Source organism: Lepidochelys kempii, chromosome 20 (genome assembly GCF_965140265.1).
Source record: "Lepidochelys kempii isolate rLepKem1 chromosome 20, rLepKem1.hap2, whole genome shotgun sequence".
Taxonomy (NCBI): domain Eukaryota; kingdom Metazoa; phylum Chordata; order Testudines; family Cheloniidae; genus Lepidochelys; species Lepidochelys kempii.
The window spans coordinates 24,071,003-24,088,861 of record NC_133275.1 but is presented as its reverse complement, the minus strand read 5'-3'; the positions used below and the strand labels follow the sequence as shown (position 1 = coordinate 24,088,861).

General features: G+C 60.3%; 1 protein-coding gene across 2 annotated transcripts; it reads left to right on the top strand.

Annotated features, from left to right (window-relative positions):
- The first annotated feature begins 1,173 nt into the window (after positions 1-1,173).
- GTF2F1 (general transcription factor IIF subunit 1) lies at positions 1,174-16,128 on the top strand. Of its 2 annotated transcripts, XM_073319114.1 has the most exons (14): positions 1,185-1,231; positions 2,490-2,549; positions 2,924-2,970; positions 3,685-3,757; positions 4,385-4,578; positions 4,976-5,146; positions 5,758-5,936; positions 6,417-6,564; positions 6,816-6,880; positions 7,519-7,638; positions 8,338-8,411; positions 14,692-14,830; positions 15,127-15,253; positions 15,507-16,128. In XM_073319114.1, exons 2-14 carry the CDS (start codon positions 2,538-2,540, stop codon positions 15,709-15,711), a joined length of 1,554 nt encoding a protein of 517 aa, XP_073175215.1. In that variant the 5' UTR covers positions 1,185-1,231; positions 2,490-2,537; the 3' UTR covers positions 15,712-16,128. The 2 variants fall into 2 exon arrangements, with proteins under 2 accessions (XP_073175214.1, XP_073175215.1); XM_073319113.1 differs by lacking the exons at positions 14,692-14,830; positions 15,127-15,253; positions 15,507-16,128 and adding an exon at positions 8,823-9,461 and having other exon boundaries at positions 1,174-1,231.
- Positions 16,129-17,859: the final 1,731 nt, after the last annotated feature.

Below are 17,859 nucleotides of genomic sequence, written 5' to 3'. Positions count from 1 at the left end.
CACCATAGCCCCCCCCCGGGCAAGGGGCCCGTACCCCCCATCCCCCACCCCGGGGCAAGAGGCACCATAGCCCCCCCCCGGGCAAGGGGCCCGTACCCCCCATCCCCCACCCCGGGGCAAGAGGCACCATAGCCCCCCCCCGGGCAAGGGGCCCGTACCCCCCATCCCCCACCCCGGGGCAAGAGGCACCATAGCCCTCCCCCGGGCAAGGGGCCCGTACCCCCCCATCCCCCACCCCCGGGCAAGAGGCACCATAGCCCCCCCCGGGATCAAGGGGCCCGTACCCCCCCCATCCCCCACCCCGGGGCAAGAGGCACCATAGCCCCCCCCCCGGGATCAAGGGGCCCGTACCCCCCATCCCCCACCCCAGGGCAAGAGGCACCATAGCCCCCCCCCGGGATCAAGGGGCCCGTACCCCCCATCCCCCACCCCAGGGCAAGAGGCACCATAGCCCCCCCCCCGGGCAAGGGGCCCGTACCCCCCCATCCCCCACCCCCGGGGCAAGAGGCACCATAGCCCCCCCGGGATCAAGGGGCCCGTACCCCCCCATCCCCCACCCCGGGGCAAGAGGCACCATAGCCCCCCCCCCGGGATCAAGGGGCCCGTACCCCCCCATCCCCCACCCCAGGGCAAGAGGCACCATAGCCCTCCCCCGGGCAAGGGGCCCGTACCCCCCATCCCCCACCCCGGGGCAAGAGGCACCATAGCCCCCCCCCGGGATCAAGGGGCCCATACTCCCCCATCCCCCACCCCGGGGCAAGAGGCACCATAGCCCCCCCGGGATCAAGGGGCCCGTACCCCCCATCCCCCACCCTGGGGCAAGAGGCACCATAGCCCCCCCCCGGGATCAAGGGGCCCGTACCCCCCATCCCCCACCCCCGGGGCAAGAGGCACCATAGCCCCCCCCCGGGCAAGGGGCCCGTACCCCCCATCCCCCACCCCCGGGGCAAGAGGCACCATAGCCCCCCCCACCCCGCAGCCCAAGCGGTGAGAGCTGCCCCGCCCCGCCGTGGAGGTAACCCCGCCCCTTTTCCCTGAGGGGGCGGGGCACGGCCGTGCAGGTTCCCGCGGCAACCATCGCGGCTGGCCTCTCTTCCGGTGCGAGGGGGCTCCGGCTTCCGGTCATGCGCGGCGAGCGGCGCACGCGCAGGCAGCCGCTCCGTCATTGGCGTGGGCGGGGCGCTTGGCGCGGAGCAGCGGGGCCGGCGGAGAGGGGGGAGCCGGGGGCGGGGTAAGGGTCAGTAGGGGTGGGAGAGGAGGGAGGGGGCTGGGGGTGAGGGTCATTGGGGAGGGGGTAAGGGTCACTAGGGGTGGGGGAGGGGGCTGGGGTGAGGGTCAGTAGGGGTGGGGGGAGGAGGGAGGGGGTATGGGTCAGTGAGGGAGGGGGTAAGGGTCACTAGGGGGTGGGGGAGGGGGCTGGGGTGAGGGTCAGTAGGGGTGGGGGAGGAGGGAGGGGGTATGGGTCAGTGAGGGAGGGGGTAAGGGTCAGTGGGGGTGGGAGAGGAGGGAGGGGGTACGGGTCAGTAGGGGTGGGGGAGGGGGCTGGGGTGAGGGTCATTGGGGAGGGGGTAAGGGTCAGTAGGGGTGGGGGAGGGGGCTGGGGTGAGGGTCAGTAGGGGTGGGGGAGGAGGGAGGGGGTATGGGTCAGTGAGGGAGGGGGTAAGGGTCAGTAGGGGTGGGGGAGGGGGCTGGGGTGAGGGTCAGTAGGGGTGGGGGAGGAGGGAGGGGGGTATGGGTCAGTGAGGGAGGGGGGTAAGGGTCAGTGGGGGTGGGAGAGGAGGGAGGGGGTACGGGTCAGTAGGGGTGGGGGAGGGGGCTGGGGTGAGGGTCATTGGGGAGGGGGTAAGGGTCACTAGGGGTGGGGGAGGAGGGAGGGGATAAGGATCAGTGGGGGAGGGAGCTGGGGTAAGGGTCACTGGGGAGGGGGTAAGTGTCAGTGGGGGAGGGGGCTGGGGTAAGGGTCAGTGGGGGAGGGGGGCTGGGGTAAGGGTCACTAGGGGTGGGGGAGGGGGTAAGGGGCACTGAGGGGAGGGGGTTGGTGAGGATGGTTGGCAGGCACTGGGAGGGGCTCTGAGTGGAGCGTGAAGTCTGGGGCAGGGCTTGGAAGGAAGCACCGTGGGGGAGGGCCAGGCCGGGGAGGGCCGACTCACCTGTGGAACTGGTCACACAAGACACTGGTTCAACAGTGTATCTTGGATTTATACCTTTGTCCAATATCATTCCCAGCACTGACCAGCAGACCCCACTCTGCTCCCAGTGCTGGGAACAGGACCCAGGAGTCCTGGCTCCCAGCCCCCTGCTCCAGCACGGCTTCTCCAGCAGAGTTTCTGACCATCTTATCCCCACACTTCCCCATGTGTGTCAGCTTCTCCTTGCCTCTGCCCCTTTTAGGATTTTGGATTCTCCTGGCTCCCCCTCCCAGCCCCACAAAGGTAGTCCTACCACTGCTTGCTCTGCTAAGAAGCCCTGACTTTTTGTTTCTCTCTTAGATTCTTTCCTAAAAGCCCGGGTGGACGCGCAGCCCTATCTCTGCCAAAATGACCTCCCTGGTAAGTTCTCAGGTTTCCCAAACTTGGAGCCATCATAGGTTTGGGAAATACGCCCCAGGCCTAGACTGATACGCCCATCTAGTTTGGTATCCAGTCTTCAAGTGACTTGTCCTGAGTGCCTCAGAAGAAGCTGGTAACCCCTCATCACCTGCCAGCTCTCCTCTTATGTGAAAATCCCTTCCTGACCCCAGCTAATGCCCTGAAGCAAGAGGACAGAGAACCCTTGTTAATTTTTCCCCAGCTAGCCTGGCTGCTATTCTTATAGCCATTTCATGTGTCGCCTGCTATGATCTTGGGGTGGGGGCGGCTTCCTAACTAGCCCTTGGCTAACGCACACCTCTGAAATGAAACCTCAATCTTTGTTCTCTCCCCAGGGCACGAGTAGCCAGTCGGTTACAGAGTATGTGGTGCGAGTACCCAAGTGAGTCCTCTCTGATTTCCCAGTCCTCTCTGCTTATGTGGCACCATGCTGAAAGCTTACCTCCCTGGGGAAAACAGCAGAGATTGGGGAGTCCCTTGCATAGCTAGGTCAAATCAAGCTCAGGTCACTGTTCTCTGGCAATGGATGAACCGAGTTGTAGGTCTCAGCCTGTCTCCCTGGCTGTCCAGCCTCTGTTTTGTTTGATCTAAACAGCAGGCTTATTGCTGGGCCTGGGGCCACGTATATTTGGCGTATTACAGTAACTCCCCAACTGAGATCAGGGCCCTTTGTCCCAGACCTTCCCGGCGTCTGCCCTGAAGAGCTTGCAGTTTAAATAGACAAAAGGGTGGGGAAGAGAAACTGAGCCATGGAGCAGGAATGTGGTTTGCCCACGGTCACCGAGTAGGGCAGGGCTGGGAATAGAGCCATGCTGCCTGTTGTATCGTATAAACTGCTGGGTCCTACTGGACCCTGTGGTGGGTTCAACACAGAGATGGGGGTCTGAATGGGACCTGGGGGCCAAACGCCCCAGGGAGGGTGGCTGGGCAGGGCTGAGGCACTTTGGCAGCAGGGGTTGGGTAGCTCTGGTGCCTGGGTGTGATTCGCTGTGTGGCTAGCGAGCGCTCAGCATCGCGCCAGGCTTGCAGCAGGGGGACAGCTCTCCTCAAGCTGGAGCCGCTGGCCACTCAGGTTTCTGCCCTCCTCTTGCTGCAGAAACACACCCAAGAAGTACAACATCATGGCCTTCAACGCTGCCGACAAGGTCAACTTCACCACCTGGCACCAGGTAGGGTGCTGCCATAGCTGTGCCCCCTAGCCCCACATAGCAAGGGCAGCCTGCCTGCTGCTTGGAGGCACTTCCAGGTGCCAGAGCTCCCTCTGCGCTGACGGCCTGGCCCCTCGAGCGGGGTGTTGGACTCTGGATGGATCAACAGTTGTGACTGCATCTGGCGCTGGGCCTGCCAGCAAGGCTAGAAATACTGGGCCCAGCATCCCCCATAATGCACTGGACCACAGGGCAGCGTCTTGCTCCCCCCCCACCCATGCTGGGGAACACATCAGGGTCCATCTGGCCCCACCCCCTGCACCAATCGATCCCTGATACGGCAGACAGCGGCGAGTCCTCTCTCGGTGCCCCGGGTGCAGGGCTGTTCTCTGGGCCTGGCGAGGGATCCCAGGAGGTGACTTGGTTTCAGCCCTGAAGCCCAGCGTTCACTCTGGCTCTTAGCGTGCAGAGTTGTGGGCGGCCTGGACCAGGTCACTCCACGGCCATCGCTAGCTTGGCGCTGCAGGGAGCTGAGTGGGGGTACTGCCATGCAGCGCTGGGGGACTGGACACACAAGGTGACCAAGCAGGGGGGCTTTTCCCTCCCCAGGGCCGGGGAGGTGACGTTCTCCTTTGCTCCCTCTCCTAGGCAAAAATGGAGCGAGATCTCAGCAACAAGAAGATCTACCAGGAAGAGGAGATGCCAGAGTCGGGGGCTGGCAGCGAGTTCAACCGCAAGCTGCGCGAGGAGGCGCGCCGCAAGAAGTACGGCATTGTCCTCCGGGAGTTCAAGCCCGAGGACCAGCCCTGGATCCTCAAGGTCAACGGCAAAGCTGGGCGCAAGTGAGTGGGGGTCCCAGGGGCTGAACTGTGAGTGCTGGGTCCAAACACACAAGCCCCTCCAGTTTGCGCTCCATGCCCCAGCTGTGTTGGCCAGCAGCCCCCTTTGGAGAGGGAGAGTTAGAGTGGCACTAACGCCATGTCACGGGGCAGAGAAAGAACCCAGGAATCCTAGGTCGCTGTGTCCCTGCTCTGGCCACTAGACTCACTCCCTCTGAGCCAGGAGTGAAGACTAGGAGTCTTGCCTCCCTAGCCTCCTTGATTTAACTACTAGTTTCTGCTCCCTTCCCAGAGCCTGCAATAGAACCCAGGGTCCTGGCTTCCAGCCCCACCTGCTGGGCCATTCGGCCAGATCCCAGGTGCCCCCCTGAATCCAGCTCTCCCTTTCCCTCATGCCCAGGTTCAAAGGGGTGAAAAAGGGTGGCGTGACCGAGAACGCCTCCTACTACATCTTCACGCAGTGCCCCGACGGCGCCTTTGAGGCCTTCCCGGTCAGCAACTGGTACAACTTCACTCCTGTGGCCAAGCATCGCACCCTGACAGCCGAGGAGGCGGAGGAGGAGTGGGAGCGGTGAGTGAGGGCATGGGCTGCCCCTGCCCTGCTGTCACCAGGAGTCCTGGCACTCTGCTCTAACCTGCGGGACCCCCCTCTCCTAGTCCTGGCTGCCAGCTCCCCTGCTCTACCCACTAGACCCAAACCGAGATTGTTCCAGGGATTGGCTGACACAGGAAGGGCTGTGCTTCTGGCAGATTGGAGCTGGAGGACGGGCTGAGGGTGCATCTGGGGCTCCTTGCGGCCTGCACGGCGTCACAGGGTGAGGAGTCCACTCTGCATTGCCAGGAGGTTGGTCTGGTGACCGGTGCGGGCCCAGCTGCTGCTAGAGGCCTCCCCTGGTCCTCTCCCTGGCTGCTTCCACCAGGGCAGGCGTGGAGCTCAGCACCGGCCTCTCTGGGTCCAGCACCCCCCTTCCAGCCTGGTACCAGGGAGCCCTGCTCCTTTCTCTGTGGATCATATAGGCTTTGGGGAGTCCCTTCTCCCCACGCCCCCTTGCAATCCCAACAACAGCCTCATAGGGCTGGGTTTCACTCCGTCATGGCAGAGCCCCTCTCCCCTGTGGTGGGGTCAGGCAGTGGAGGGGGTCCCACCTCCAGTGTTCTCACCCTCTGCCCTCTCCCTCCCAGGCGGAACAAGGTGCTGAACCACTTCACCATCATGCAGCAACGGCGGCTGAAGGACCAGGATGACGAGGAGGAGGAGAAGGAGAAGAAGACCAAGAAGAAGAGCAGCGAGCTGAAGATCCACGACCTGGAGGACGACCTGGAGATGAGCTCAGACGAGAGCGAGCTGAGTGACGCCGACGGTGAGGGGCCCCTGGAGGCTGAGCCAGCCCTGCTGCCGTGGGACCACCAGCACCTCTTTCTGTTGCCCTGAGGTCACTGAGACAACCCTAGCTTGGGCCTTCAGCCCAGTGCTACCCCCTGCTGGGGGTCACAGGCGTAGAACAGCGACCCCTTTCTCACTTATTGCATGGGAGAGGTAGCCCTGTGTCCTGGCTAACAGGTGAGCTGGCTACTGCCTAGGCCTGTGTCATGAACCCCGCCAGCATCCATGTAGCTTGGGGCCCAGGCTGACCCCTGTGCCTTCGAAGCATGGTGCTACCCCTCTGAGAGCCTGCAGCCTGTCAGGAGTCCCCATATAGAACCTGGGGTCCTGGTTCTCAGCCCGTCCCTCTAATCCCACTCCCCCTCTCTTGCTGGGCCCATGGCTGTCACCTCCACGCCAGCTCTTGCCATGACCTTGCCACTGAGTCAGCCGCTGGCTGTTTCCCATAATGCTACAGGGGAGAAGGCAGCCAAGCCCCAGAAGAAAACCCCGCTGACCAAAAAGAAGAAGAAGAAGAAGAAGGGCTCGGATGATGAGGCCTTCGAGGACAGTGACGACGGAGACTTTGAGGGGCAGGAAGTAGATTACATGTCAGACGGGTCCAGGTAAGGGTGGGGCCTTAGGGGCAGGGTCTGCTCCACCCCTCCCCACTGGAACGGGGTGCCTGGCTCAGCTCCACTCGGCTCCTTACCTGGCGCTGCCTGTGCCCATTAAGCAGCTTGTTCTGTTCCCCACCTGTCCTGGGAACATAGATCTCTGCTGTACTCTGCACAGGTAGTCTAGGCAGAGGCAGGTTCCCTCCCCCACCCCCTCTGTGCCCGGCTGTGTCCATTCAAATTCTTCCCGTGTCTTGCAGCAGTTCGCAGGAGGAGGCAACAGTGGGGAAGCCCAAGGTGACGAAGGAAGAGGATGGTCCCAAAGGTACGTGGCAGATACGGGGCCACAGTTGGTACCGCTGAGACCTGGCGGGGGCAGCCCCCGTTGGACCTCAGCGGGGCCCTTGGTGACATCGCGACTGGTTGGAAATTCTCCATTCTCCATTCTGCTTTCTGGTGGAGAATCAGGTGTTCAGCAATGTTCCGCAAAAAACGTCCGTTTTCCACCCAAAAATCCGGTTGCTTTAATAGAAAACCGGCAAGTGAAATAGCTGGTTTCGGCTGTGCTGCCCCAGTGCCTTGTGGGACATGGGGCCTCTGGCCCCCGCTTCCCACCCCCATAACCTCAGCAGCATCTTGCTCCTGAACTGGCTTGGGGGGGTTGTTGGTAGGCCCAGCCAGTGCTGAGCTGTTCAGCACTTGCGCCCTTGCAGGAGGGGTTGCGGGGTAAGAAGAGGGCTGCGGGGCCCTGGGTTGGGAACGCCCAGCACGAGGGCTTGGTAAGTCGGGCAGTGGGGAGCTCACTGCTCTGTGGGCATCGAATGCAGGAAGCCCTTTCTCTTGGAGGTTACTGTGGCTCATAGGCAGTGGGCTATGGTCCCGTGGGCCGGCCGCAAGCCGGGCTCCACCGCTGCAAAACGGCTCCTTCTTGCTCCCTGAGCCGGCTGTCGGTTGGCTGCCCAGGGATCGACGAGGCGAGCGAGAGCAGCGAGGAGAGCGAGGAGGAGAAGCCTGCCGAGGAGAAGGAGGAGGAGGAAGAAGAGAAGAAGGCCCCCACCCCTCAGGAGAAGAAGAAGAAAAAGGGTGAATGTTTTGGGGAGGGAGGGGGCTGTGCCGCGGGGGGCCCAAGGGTGGCGGTCTCTGCTGCTGGGTCATCAAATGGGCACTGAGCTACACTGGGTCTCAGTGGGGATAGAGCTGGGGCGGGTAACTAGGACTCTTGGGTTCTTTCTCTAACTGCCACTCGCTCACTCAAGCCCCTGGTCACTTTCCCTCCCCTCAGGTAGGGCTGGTGCTGATCCCCCATGGGGGTGTCTGGGGGAGGAGCTATGAAATCACTTTGAGATCCTCGGGGAGGTGCTACAGAAACCCCTCCTCGTTAACCCTTACAGCGTTGGTATCTACCAACAGGCCTCCTCCAAAGGGAGCTGCAGAGGGGACAGGACCCTTCCCTGTGCTGCCCCACATCCCACCCCTCAGTTGATGCTGTGTCAGCTGACCCCAGGGCAGGGGGAGTTCCCCCTCACTGCGGGGGGTGCTGTGGCTGGAACTCCTCGCCCACTTCACAGCCCAAGGCTTCTGGTTCAGGTCTCTGGCTGGCCTAGAAATAAGCTTCCTCTGGACTGAGTATGCTGAGTGAAGAGCCCTGGGGTGGCTAGAGCCAGGGGCCATGGGAGGTCGTAGAGAGAGAGAGCTCTGACCCCGAGCACCCCAGAGGGGCTCGAGATTGACAGGTGATTCGGAGGGGAGGGACTTGCTCTGACCGCGTACCATGTGTTCCAGACAGCAGTGATGAGTCGGAGACGTCAGAGGAGAGCGACATCGACAGCGAAGCGTCCTCTGCTCTCTTCATGGCGGTAACCCCGACCCGCGTCCTTTGGGGGCGGGGCTGGCTGGGTTGCCTGCTTGGGGGCTCTGGATGCTTGGGGTCTTGGGAGGATCCCAAACCTTTAGCTCTTCTTTAACCAATGTCCCCATGGGTGCTCTGCGTTAGGTGTGTGTGTGTGCATCCCTGTGCCTAGGATCACAGGGTTTTGGTAGCAGCGCCGTTTGGGCCACACTTGTGCTCCCCCACTTTGCGCCCTTTGTAGCTCTGTGCGGCCCAGCTGCCCTTGGCCTGAGCACTCCTAGCGAGTCTCCAAGTGCCTCGGTTCTCCTTTCCTAGCATTTGTTACAATTTTAGTCAGTTTCAATTTTAGTCAGTTTCCATTTTCCCTCTTTTCCCCCCATTTCCTTTTCCCCCCATTTCCTTGTCATTACCCCCGTAGGTTGATTCCAATCAGGGGGTTACGCCTGGATCCCCTGGATTCAAACAGTGCCTCTCCTGCCAGGAGGCCATCCCCGTTGGGGACGGGCACCCCCATTGCCTCCAGTGTTTGGGAGAGGCACACGTGCCCCAAAAGTGCACGCATTGCCTTAACCTTAAGGCTCACAGTCAGAAAGCCCGTGACCTGAAGGCAAAACCCCAAATGAAGGAGCACTCGCTGCGGCCAGCCTCAGACCCTGGTCCCGGGACCCGCCCTGGACAACAGTCACCGTCGGCACCAGCTGCTCCGTACTCCCTGCGGGCTACAAAGAGGAAATCAACAGATTCCTCGCGAAAAGACACTAAAAAGCGAGCCTCAAGTCCGCCCACCAAGGAGCCATGGAAAAGAAAGAGGTCCCCAGCGAGATCGGTAGCTTTGGCCCCGACAGGTATAATACTGAGCACCCATGACGCTCCTGGGACCTCCGGTATCATCAACGCCGGTAAGTCCAAGGACCCCAAGAGGGCAAGACTGGACAAGATGACAGAGGTAAGGAAAAACCCAAAACCTCAAAGACGGAACCGACCAGCCCCATGGCACCGGGCACTTTGGCGCTGCCTGCTGGGTGTTCAGCGGAACATAGAACAACCTTGGCGCTGACAAGACAGTCGACACTGACACAACTGCCTCCCCCGGCGCCGAAGGTGCCACACGAGTTTAGATTCCCAGAAGACGGATTAGTCTCCGAGACGCCAGAGTCTCCACCGCTCCGTACTGGGACGGCTGCAGTACACGCCAAACCGCCGGGGGCAAACGTGGCACCCGCCCGTTCACCGTCACCCTCCGGGACTGCCCCCTCCTTCTCCAGTGGAGACGAGGAGGAAAATGATGCTTATTCTGTGCCTTTGCGTAGCTGCCCTTTGCGCCGGGGTGCTGCACGACTTGACTCTTCTGCCCGCCATAGGCACCAGGAGCCGAGAGGTGGCCCAACACCCTGGTATGGACACCCATGGATGCCCCCCTTCATGCCTGTGCCCCAACAATGGCCTTGCTGGGATCCGTGGGCTGCTCACCGGCAACAGTTTTCCAGGCCATCCAATACCCAGAGGGAGAAACTGAGGCACTCCCTGTCATCTTCAGTATCCAGACCTCCCGAGCCTGAAGAAGAATCTGTCAAGGAGCAGGAGGAAAGGCTCAAGCAGGAAGCTGCGTCTGCACCCAATATACCGTCGTCCTCAGCGGCCAAAGCAGTCGTGCCTCCCCCTCCATTGTTGGCTGATGATGATTTCCGACAGCGTCAGGAGCTGTTCAGACGGATCGCAGATTCTCTCCACATCCCATTAGAAGAACCAAGAGAGTCGCGATGCATGTTTCTGGATATACTGCCCACATCAACCAAGATCGGGTTGCCTATACTTAAGGCCCTCTTAGACCCAGCTAAAGAGGTCTGGCAAACTCCAGCCACGATCCCTCCTACCTGTAAGAGGGCTGAGAAAAACTATATTGTCCCCTCAAAGGACATGGAGTTCCTATCTTCGCTGCCCACACCAAATTCAATGGTGGTCTTGGAGGTGAACGAAAGGGAGAGACTACGTCTGACCAACCCGTATGACAAAGATTGGAAGAAACTAGATTTGCTGGGCCATAAAGCATACTCCTCAGCAGCTCTCCAATTCCGAATTGCCAATTATGAGGCGTTCATGTCAAGGTATAATCACACGAACTATTCAAAACTGAACAAATTTATTCAGTGTATCCCAGAGGACAAGAGAGAACAATTCCAGGCAATCGTGATGGAGGGACAGCTGCTGGCAAGGACGGCATTGCAAGCATCCCTAGATGCAGCAGACACAGCTGCTCGCTCCATAGCAACAGCAGCGGTCATGAGGCAAGCTTTGTGGCTACGTCTTTTGGGACTCCCAAAGTACATACAAGCGACAGTGGAGGATTTTCCCTTTGAAGGCTCCAACTTATTTGCCGACAAGACCGATGACTATTTCCACTCCATCCAGGCTGCAAGAGAGACACTGAGAGCATTACATGTCTCCACACCTGTACCAAGAAGGCGGCAGAATAGATACCATGATACCTCGAGATCTCGAACCTCTGCAGTTCCCCCACCTCAACAACACTACGACCCGGAAATGACCGATACCTCCCAAATGTAACCGCCCCCGACATGGTCAAGTGCATCTCACCAACCCACCTCACAACAGGTGTTTTGAAAATGGGATCGAGGCTCCGAGATGCCTCCTGGATCCATGTGCTGTGACCACCAGAAAACATCCGTCAGTTTGGTGACCGCCTGACCCTGTTCTACCCAGTGTCACATTGGACAAGTGGGTGTTGGAAATGGTCAGCAACGGATACTTGATGCAATTTCTCTCCCCCTCTCCCCCTGTCACGGAGTCCCTGGGCGATGCTCTGGAACTGCTCCCTACGAAGCCATTTAGGACTCTGTGGAAGTCTCCTTTCTGGGAGCAGCCTGTCTGCAGGACACACAGCTTCCACCTTCCTGGGTCTGACCTCGGAGCATTCAGCATCCTCTGCCCCTCCGTGCGCTTCCCACAGCCAGTCCGCCCAGGCGGGGCTCCTGGGGAAGCCAGAGGGTCCTGCCCCCCAGCTCCGCAGTCAGACGTGACTCTCAGCCAGCCAGTAAAACAGAGTGTCACGGAGTGTGGGGGAGTCCAGGCCCTGCACCCCTCTTCTTGGGATTCACTGAGAGACTCAGCCAGCCAGTAAAACGGAAGGCTTATTGGACCACAGGAACACAGTCTCAAACAGAGCTTCTGGGTACAACCAGGACCCCTCAGTCAAGTCCTTCTGGGGGAGCAGGGAGCTTAGACCCCAGCCCTGGGGTTCCCTGCGTTCCACCCCCCAGCCCCAAACTGAAACTCTCTCCAGCCCCCGCTCCTCTGGGCTTTGTCCCTTTCCCGGGCCAGGAGGTCACCGGATTTCTTTGTTCTCCAACCCTTTAGCTCTCACCTTGCAGGGGGGAAGGGCCCAGGCCATCAGTTTCCAGGAAACAGGGTGTTGGCCATTCTCTGTGTCCAGACTCCTGCACACACCTGCCCTCTAGGGCTCTGCAATGATCATACACCCTTACCCCACCACCTAGATACTTAAGAACTGCACAGGGGAAACTGAGGCACCCCCACACTATTCAGAGGAACCATTAAGAACAGTCCCACTTCGTCACACCCCCGTACCCCACCCCCTGGCACCTTCTGCAGGAAGAAATAATCCACTCGGGGGCTGTAGAGCCAGTTCTGATCCAACACCACGGGAGAAGCTTTTATTCCAACTATTCCCTCATGCCAAAAAAGAGCAGCGGGTGGAGACCCAGTCTAGACATGAGAACGCTCAACAAGTTCATTCGTTCAACAGCGATGATTCAGCATGGTCACATTAGCAACAATAATCCCAACACTGGACCAGTGGGATTGATTTTAGCCCTCAACCTCCTAGATGCATGTTGTCACATTACCATACACCATCTCCCAGAGATTCCTCAGATTTGTTCTGGGCTTGGATCCCAGCCAGTACAAAGTACTTCCCTTTGGCCTCTGGCCCCAGGGAAGCTCCTTGCGGTGTGGTGCACCTCCGCCAACAGACTATTATGATATTCCCATACTCGTCTAATTGCCTTCTCAAAGGCCCCCCTTGAGACGACGCAGTCCTGGCTACACAGAGAACTATGAACCTTTTCTCACAACTAGGCCTTCAAATAAACACTCAAAAATCAACACTGACATCTACCGCATCTGGGGTTCATTGGGCTCTACCCTGCCGCAGTGGAGGCCAAAGCCTCCTGACCAACACACAGACTTGCCACCCTTGGCAATTTGATCTCCACAGTACCAAACCAGTCCGCAGGTATCAGCCAGAACATGTAGACAACTACCAGGGCATATGGCAGGCCACGCAGGTGTGGCTCCGGACTGTATACGTTCCGCACAGGCACAGCTTAACCAAATCTCTCTCAAAGGCAGTCTTACCCGTGTGAATGGAAAAGATTCCAGACCTGGTGCGACAAAAAGCACGTTTCAGCTATAACCTCTCCCTTGTCCCTGGTACTGGACTGCATCTTGGAACTAAAAAGGCCAGGGCTGTCCTCGAGTTCAATCAGAATGCATCTTGCAGCCATCCCGGCCTTCCGCCGCAAGGTTGCCGGCCCCTCAATGTTCGCCCACTCTGTAACAAGATGGTTTCTCAGAGGAATTTGAAATCTCTACCTTGAAGTAAGAGATCCTGCTGTACCTTGGGACCTTAACCTAGTCATGCGATGCCTGACTGGACACTCCTTGGAGCCCATGATGACCTACCTGCTCGTTCATAGACTGTCTTCATTGACAGATGTTTCTCGTTACCCCATCCCAATATAATCTTCAACGATAGTTTCGTTGAGACCTCATCCGAAGTTCCTTCCTAAAATACCATCGTTGTCCTTAAACCGCATAGAACTAAACGTTCCACACACTAGATGGGTGCTTGCCTCTGACCTCGAAAGGACTAACCCTTTCGGAAAAATCGGAGATCAGCCATATCTAAACAAAGACTTTCAAAACAGGTTTCTGACTGCATTCACCTTTGTATTGTCAACCCGATTTGCCCCTGAAGGCACTCCACACGATCGATTTCCACCTCTCTCGTTTTCCCGACCCATGTACCGATCACGGACGTTGGTAAAGCGGCGACCTGGACGTTGGCACGCACATTCCCAGAGCATTACGCCATTGTGCGAGTCTCGACAGCAGATGCTCACTAGGATTGTCCATGTGATCGTCGCTAACAAATCCAACTCCGAAGCCCTGGCCTTCCAGCGGGGGGGCACTGCTCTCCTGTCACCTAAAGTGGAGCACCCGCAGGGACACGACTCGCCCTGTGCGGTAACGGAGGTTCTTCGAGACGGGTGTCCCTGCGGGTGCTGCACTGCTCGCCCTCCTCCCTCTGCTTCAGAGTTCGGCCAGGGGCTCTGCGGTAGAGAAGGAGCTGAGGGCAGCTGGGCCGCACAGCGCTACATAGCCTCCGCACAGGGCGCGAGATGGGGCAGCACCCGTGCGGCCCAAACGGGCGCTGCTATGGAAAATCTCTGACCCTAAGCGCAGGGACGTGGCACCCGCAGGGACATACATCTCGGAGAACAAGGTTCCTGCACAGGGTGAGTAACCTTTTCTCCCCAAGCGGCCGGCTGAGCACTAACTTCCCTTCTGGCTTGTGTACGCCGAGCTGGGGGTTTTCTTAGCCTGGCTCCTGGGGGGATGGGGACCCGCATCTTGCTGACCACCTCCCAGCTGGAGGCCTCAGCAGAGAGCCCAAGGCCCCAATTCCCCTTTCGCCCCAGAGGGGTCCCTTCCAGGCTGGGGGCGCTGTGCTTTGCTCCTTGTGGCAGCAAAGGGCTGGTGGTTTGGCTCAGGCAGGGGGGGCCGGACTGGGGTTAGCTCCCAGACTGGGAACCTGGCGGGGGAATCCCTTCCCAGGGAGTGGAGTGGGGCACTGACCCCTCTAGCACTGCTGGACAGGCTGCCTTTTGGCTAAGACCCACCACTACAGCCTTGATCTCCCCTCCCTTTCCGGGATAAGGGGACAGTGACCCCACTGCCTTGGCCACACCCCTGTGGAACCAATTCCACTCTGACTCCCTAGCCCTCCCCTCGGTTCTCACCCGGAGCCGGGAGTCATCTCCCCTTGCGTCTGTGCCATCGCGGAGATGACATGTCAAGTGTGGAGGATGCTGGGGAAGGAGGGGTGCCCAAGTGGGTTGCAGAGGGTGCCTGGTTGTTCCTCTGCACGGCCCCCCGTGCCCTGGCTTGGCTCAGGGTGTGCGGTACACTAGGAGGCATCTCGGGACGATGCCCAATGCCGGCTCCTCTTCTCACCCGACACCTAGAAGAGGAAAACTCCACCCAAGAAGGAGCGGAAGGGGTCGGCCAGCAGCTCCCGGGGGGACAGCCGCCCAGGGACGCCCCCCGTGGACCCCGGCAGCACATCCTCCACACTGCACGCTGCAGCCAGCAAGCTGGAACAAGGTAAGGGCTCGGGCGGGCTGGCCGCATCGGGCGCTGCTGGGGCATCAGCCTGGGGCTTCCAGGCCAGATGTTGGAACAGTCACAAACGCCAGCAGGGGGCAGCGTCCCTCTGCAGCTCACCCAGCCCTTACACCAGCTGTTGAAGGCAGGGAAGGAGGGGTCCCACGTGCAGAGGTCTGGGGAGAACCCCGTGCGGCCTGGTTCCTGACCTCGCCAGCAGGGGGGGCAGGGCGCCTGTTTGTGGGAATTGGGGACAGGGACTGGGCAGGACACTGAGCTGCTCCGTCTTGGTGCAGGGAAGCGGCAATCGGGATCCGGTGACCTCCCAGCGGCCAAGAGGCTGAAATTGGACTCGGGACCCCAGACAACCTCGGGCAAGTCTACTCCCCAGCCACAGTCGGGCAAGTCCACCCCCAGCAGCGGGTGAGTGACCGGGGGCGGGGCCTATTGGCCAATCCCATGGGGGTGGGTGGGGCTGCTGCCATGGTTGGCTGGTGCCATCAGCTGGGAGCGGTCCCAGGGGCGGCAGATGGAAGAGCCTTTGGGGCAGGAGCCAGCACATGGGCTCTGACTGGCTTGTTTGGGGACAGAGCCGGCCCCTGTCGGCGCCCAGAGCCTCTCGGGCTATGGCCCAGCCTTTGGCACCCCCTGCTCAGGCCCCATTCTGCCCCCGCAGAGACGTGCAGCTGACGGAAGAGGCCGTGCGCCGCTATCTGACCCGCAAGCCCATGACCACCAAGGACCTGCTGAAGAAGTTCCAGACCAAGAAGACAGGGCTGAGCAGCGAACAGACGGTGAACGTGCTAGCCCAGATCCTCAAGCGCCTCAACCCCGAGCGCAAAATGATCAATGACAAGATGCACTTCTTCCTGAAGGAGTGAGAGGTGGGGCCTGGGTAGGCCACACCCCCATCCCCTCCCCCACTCAGGCCCAGAGGGCAAAGCTCATCTTCCTTCCTGGGTTCAAAACCTTCCTGCTGTAAGGGCCTGGGCCCCCATGGCAGCTGTGGGGAGACCTGGCCCATGGGGTCCTGTTCCCCAAGGGAACTCAACCCATACCCTCCGCAGCCCAGATGTGGCCACTTCGTGGTGAGTAGGGACAAGGTGGGCTGGGGGAATGTCCCTGTTACCCCCCTGCCTGCCTTGTTTCCTGAGAGATCTCCCTCGGGCGCTCCCTGGGCCCTGCCCCCAGGGTGTCTGCACGGTGCCCTTGAGAGGGTTGATTCTGTTTCTCCCAAGGTAGGACCAGTGGCTGTCCTGCCCCCTTGTTACAATAAACGGGTGTCTCTTCGTTCCTTCGACCTGCATCAGGGACGGTTTATTGCTCGCTGAGGGCGCGTGCTGCCAGACACTCCTGCATGGGGCAGGCCCCTGCTCTGAGAGGGGTTTACGCTCGCTGCCTGCCCCACAGCGGGGATGATTCCCTCGCGCTTGGAGTCTGGCAGGGGCAGGGCCTCTGCTGCTCAGCCTGCCCTGGGGAGGAGCGGCAGGGTGCGGCCCTGTGTCCGTCTCCCCCACTGCCCCCGGAAGTGGCTGCTTTGCGGGATGCCTGAGATGCCGGGATTAATTCCCCAGCCATGGTGTGTGGTTCGGGTGAGCATTCCAGCGGCTCGCCGTCCCCCAGCTGGGGGGGACGCATGGGCACCAGCCTGGCCCAGCATCGCCACCTTTTATGGTGAAGCCGAGCGTGGAATCCAGGCCCGGGGTGACTTCATCCAACCTGGGCTGAGCCCTCGCCCTGGAGGGCCAGGCCCTGTGCATGCATCCCCCAGGGGCTGCGTGGGCCGGCTCTGCTGTGGAGCATCCTCCGCCAGCGTTGACTTCCTCCCGGGCTGACCCTAACCCTTGACCTGCTGTGCTGAGTCCCACCCAGAGGCAGCCAGATTTCTGAAACCCCCAGCCCAGCCGCCAGCATGCCCAGCTTCTCAAAGGACACCAGCTCTCTCAGCCCACAAGGGGGAACCAACTGCAGGAGCACTTCCCGGCCACCCGCCCCCAGGGAAGCCACGTGAGATCCAGCCAACTTGTTTCACAAGTGAGTACAACTTCTACTCACTCCTGACCCATGCAGGACTTGACCTGGTGACATCTGGGCAAAACAGCCCGAGCCAGCTGCTCCTCCACGTGGACAGAACTGGGCCTATGAAGGGGGGGCATCTTCTTAAAGCCCCCCTTCTCTCCCCCCGCTCCCCCCAGGTGCAGAGTGCAGGCCGTGGCCTGCCTGAGCTGTTTTTCCAGTGGATTAAGAGCTGAGCCGATATGGAAAAGTCTCGGAGCCACCGGCCTTGATTTATCATCCCAAGAAAGAAAAATCCCCAGCCTTGCCCTGGTTGCTATTTATTATTTTTCCAATGCTCCTAAGGAAAACCTCCAGGCTTTGCCACAGGTGGGAGGCTGTGGACACACAGTTCAGGCCAGCTGAGCCTGCGGGGCGCTGGGTGATTTATTGTCTCCTTCACCCCATCTCTGCTGGGCGAGCTCTCCCAGCCCAAGTCTCCGGCATGGGCCGCTCAGCTGTGTAACCCCACAGGTCGCATCACTGGCCAGGGGCAGGCCCTGATTAACACTTAGAGGCACCTGCCCTGGTTGATGAAGGTGGAGTGGTGGGTTCTGGCTGCCAAAGGGGCAAAAGCCCCTTGAATCAGGGCCTGTTAAGGGACTGCAGCCCTAGCCCCAAAGCCAGGTCACGCCTGAGCTGGGAAAGGCCCCATGTCCCATTCTCTGCCCCCTAGAGTCAGCCACTCTCCCTGCCCAGGGGCTGGCTGGAGCCACTGCCCTGATCTCCTTTCTTACCCACCCCGGGGCTGGATCAGAACCAATGCTGGAGCCTGGACTGCCCCTCTAGTTTCGTTTCCAGTCCACCCCCTTGCTCTGGGCGAAAGCAGAGTCTGTTCCACCAGGGGCTAGCAGGAGTCAGCTAGGCCGTGCCACCCTCAAAGCAGAGCCATGATAAGGAGCATGAGCTTGGGCCCAGCCATCACGCTGAACCCGGGGCGCTGGCAGTTAACAGAACCCTGCCTGGTTCCTGGC

Coding starts and splice junctions, on each gene's coding strand:
- GTF2F1 (XM_073319113.1), top strand. Junction 5,147..5,757: donor GCGGAGGAGGAGTGGGAGCG/GTGAGTGAGGGC, acceptor TCTCCCTCCCAG/GCGGAACAAGGTGCTGAACC. Junction 8,412..8,822: donor CCTCTGCTCTCTTCATGGCG/GTAACCCCGACC, acceptor TTACCCCCGTAG/GTTGATTCCAATCAGGGGGT.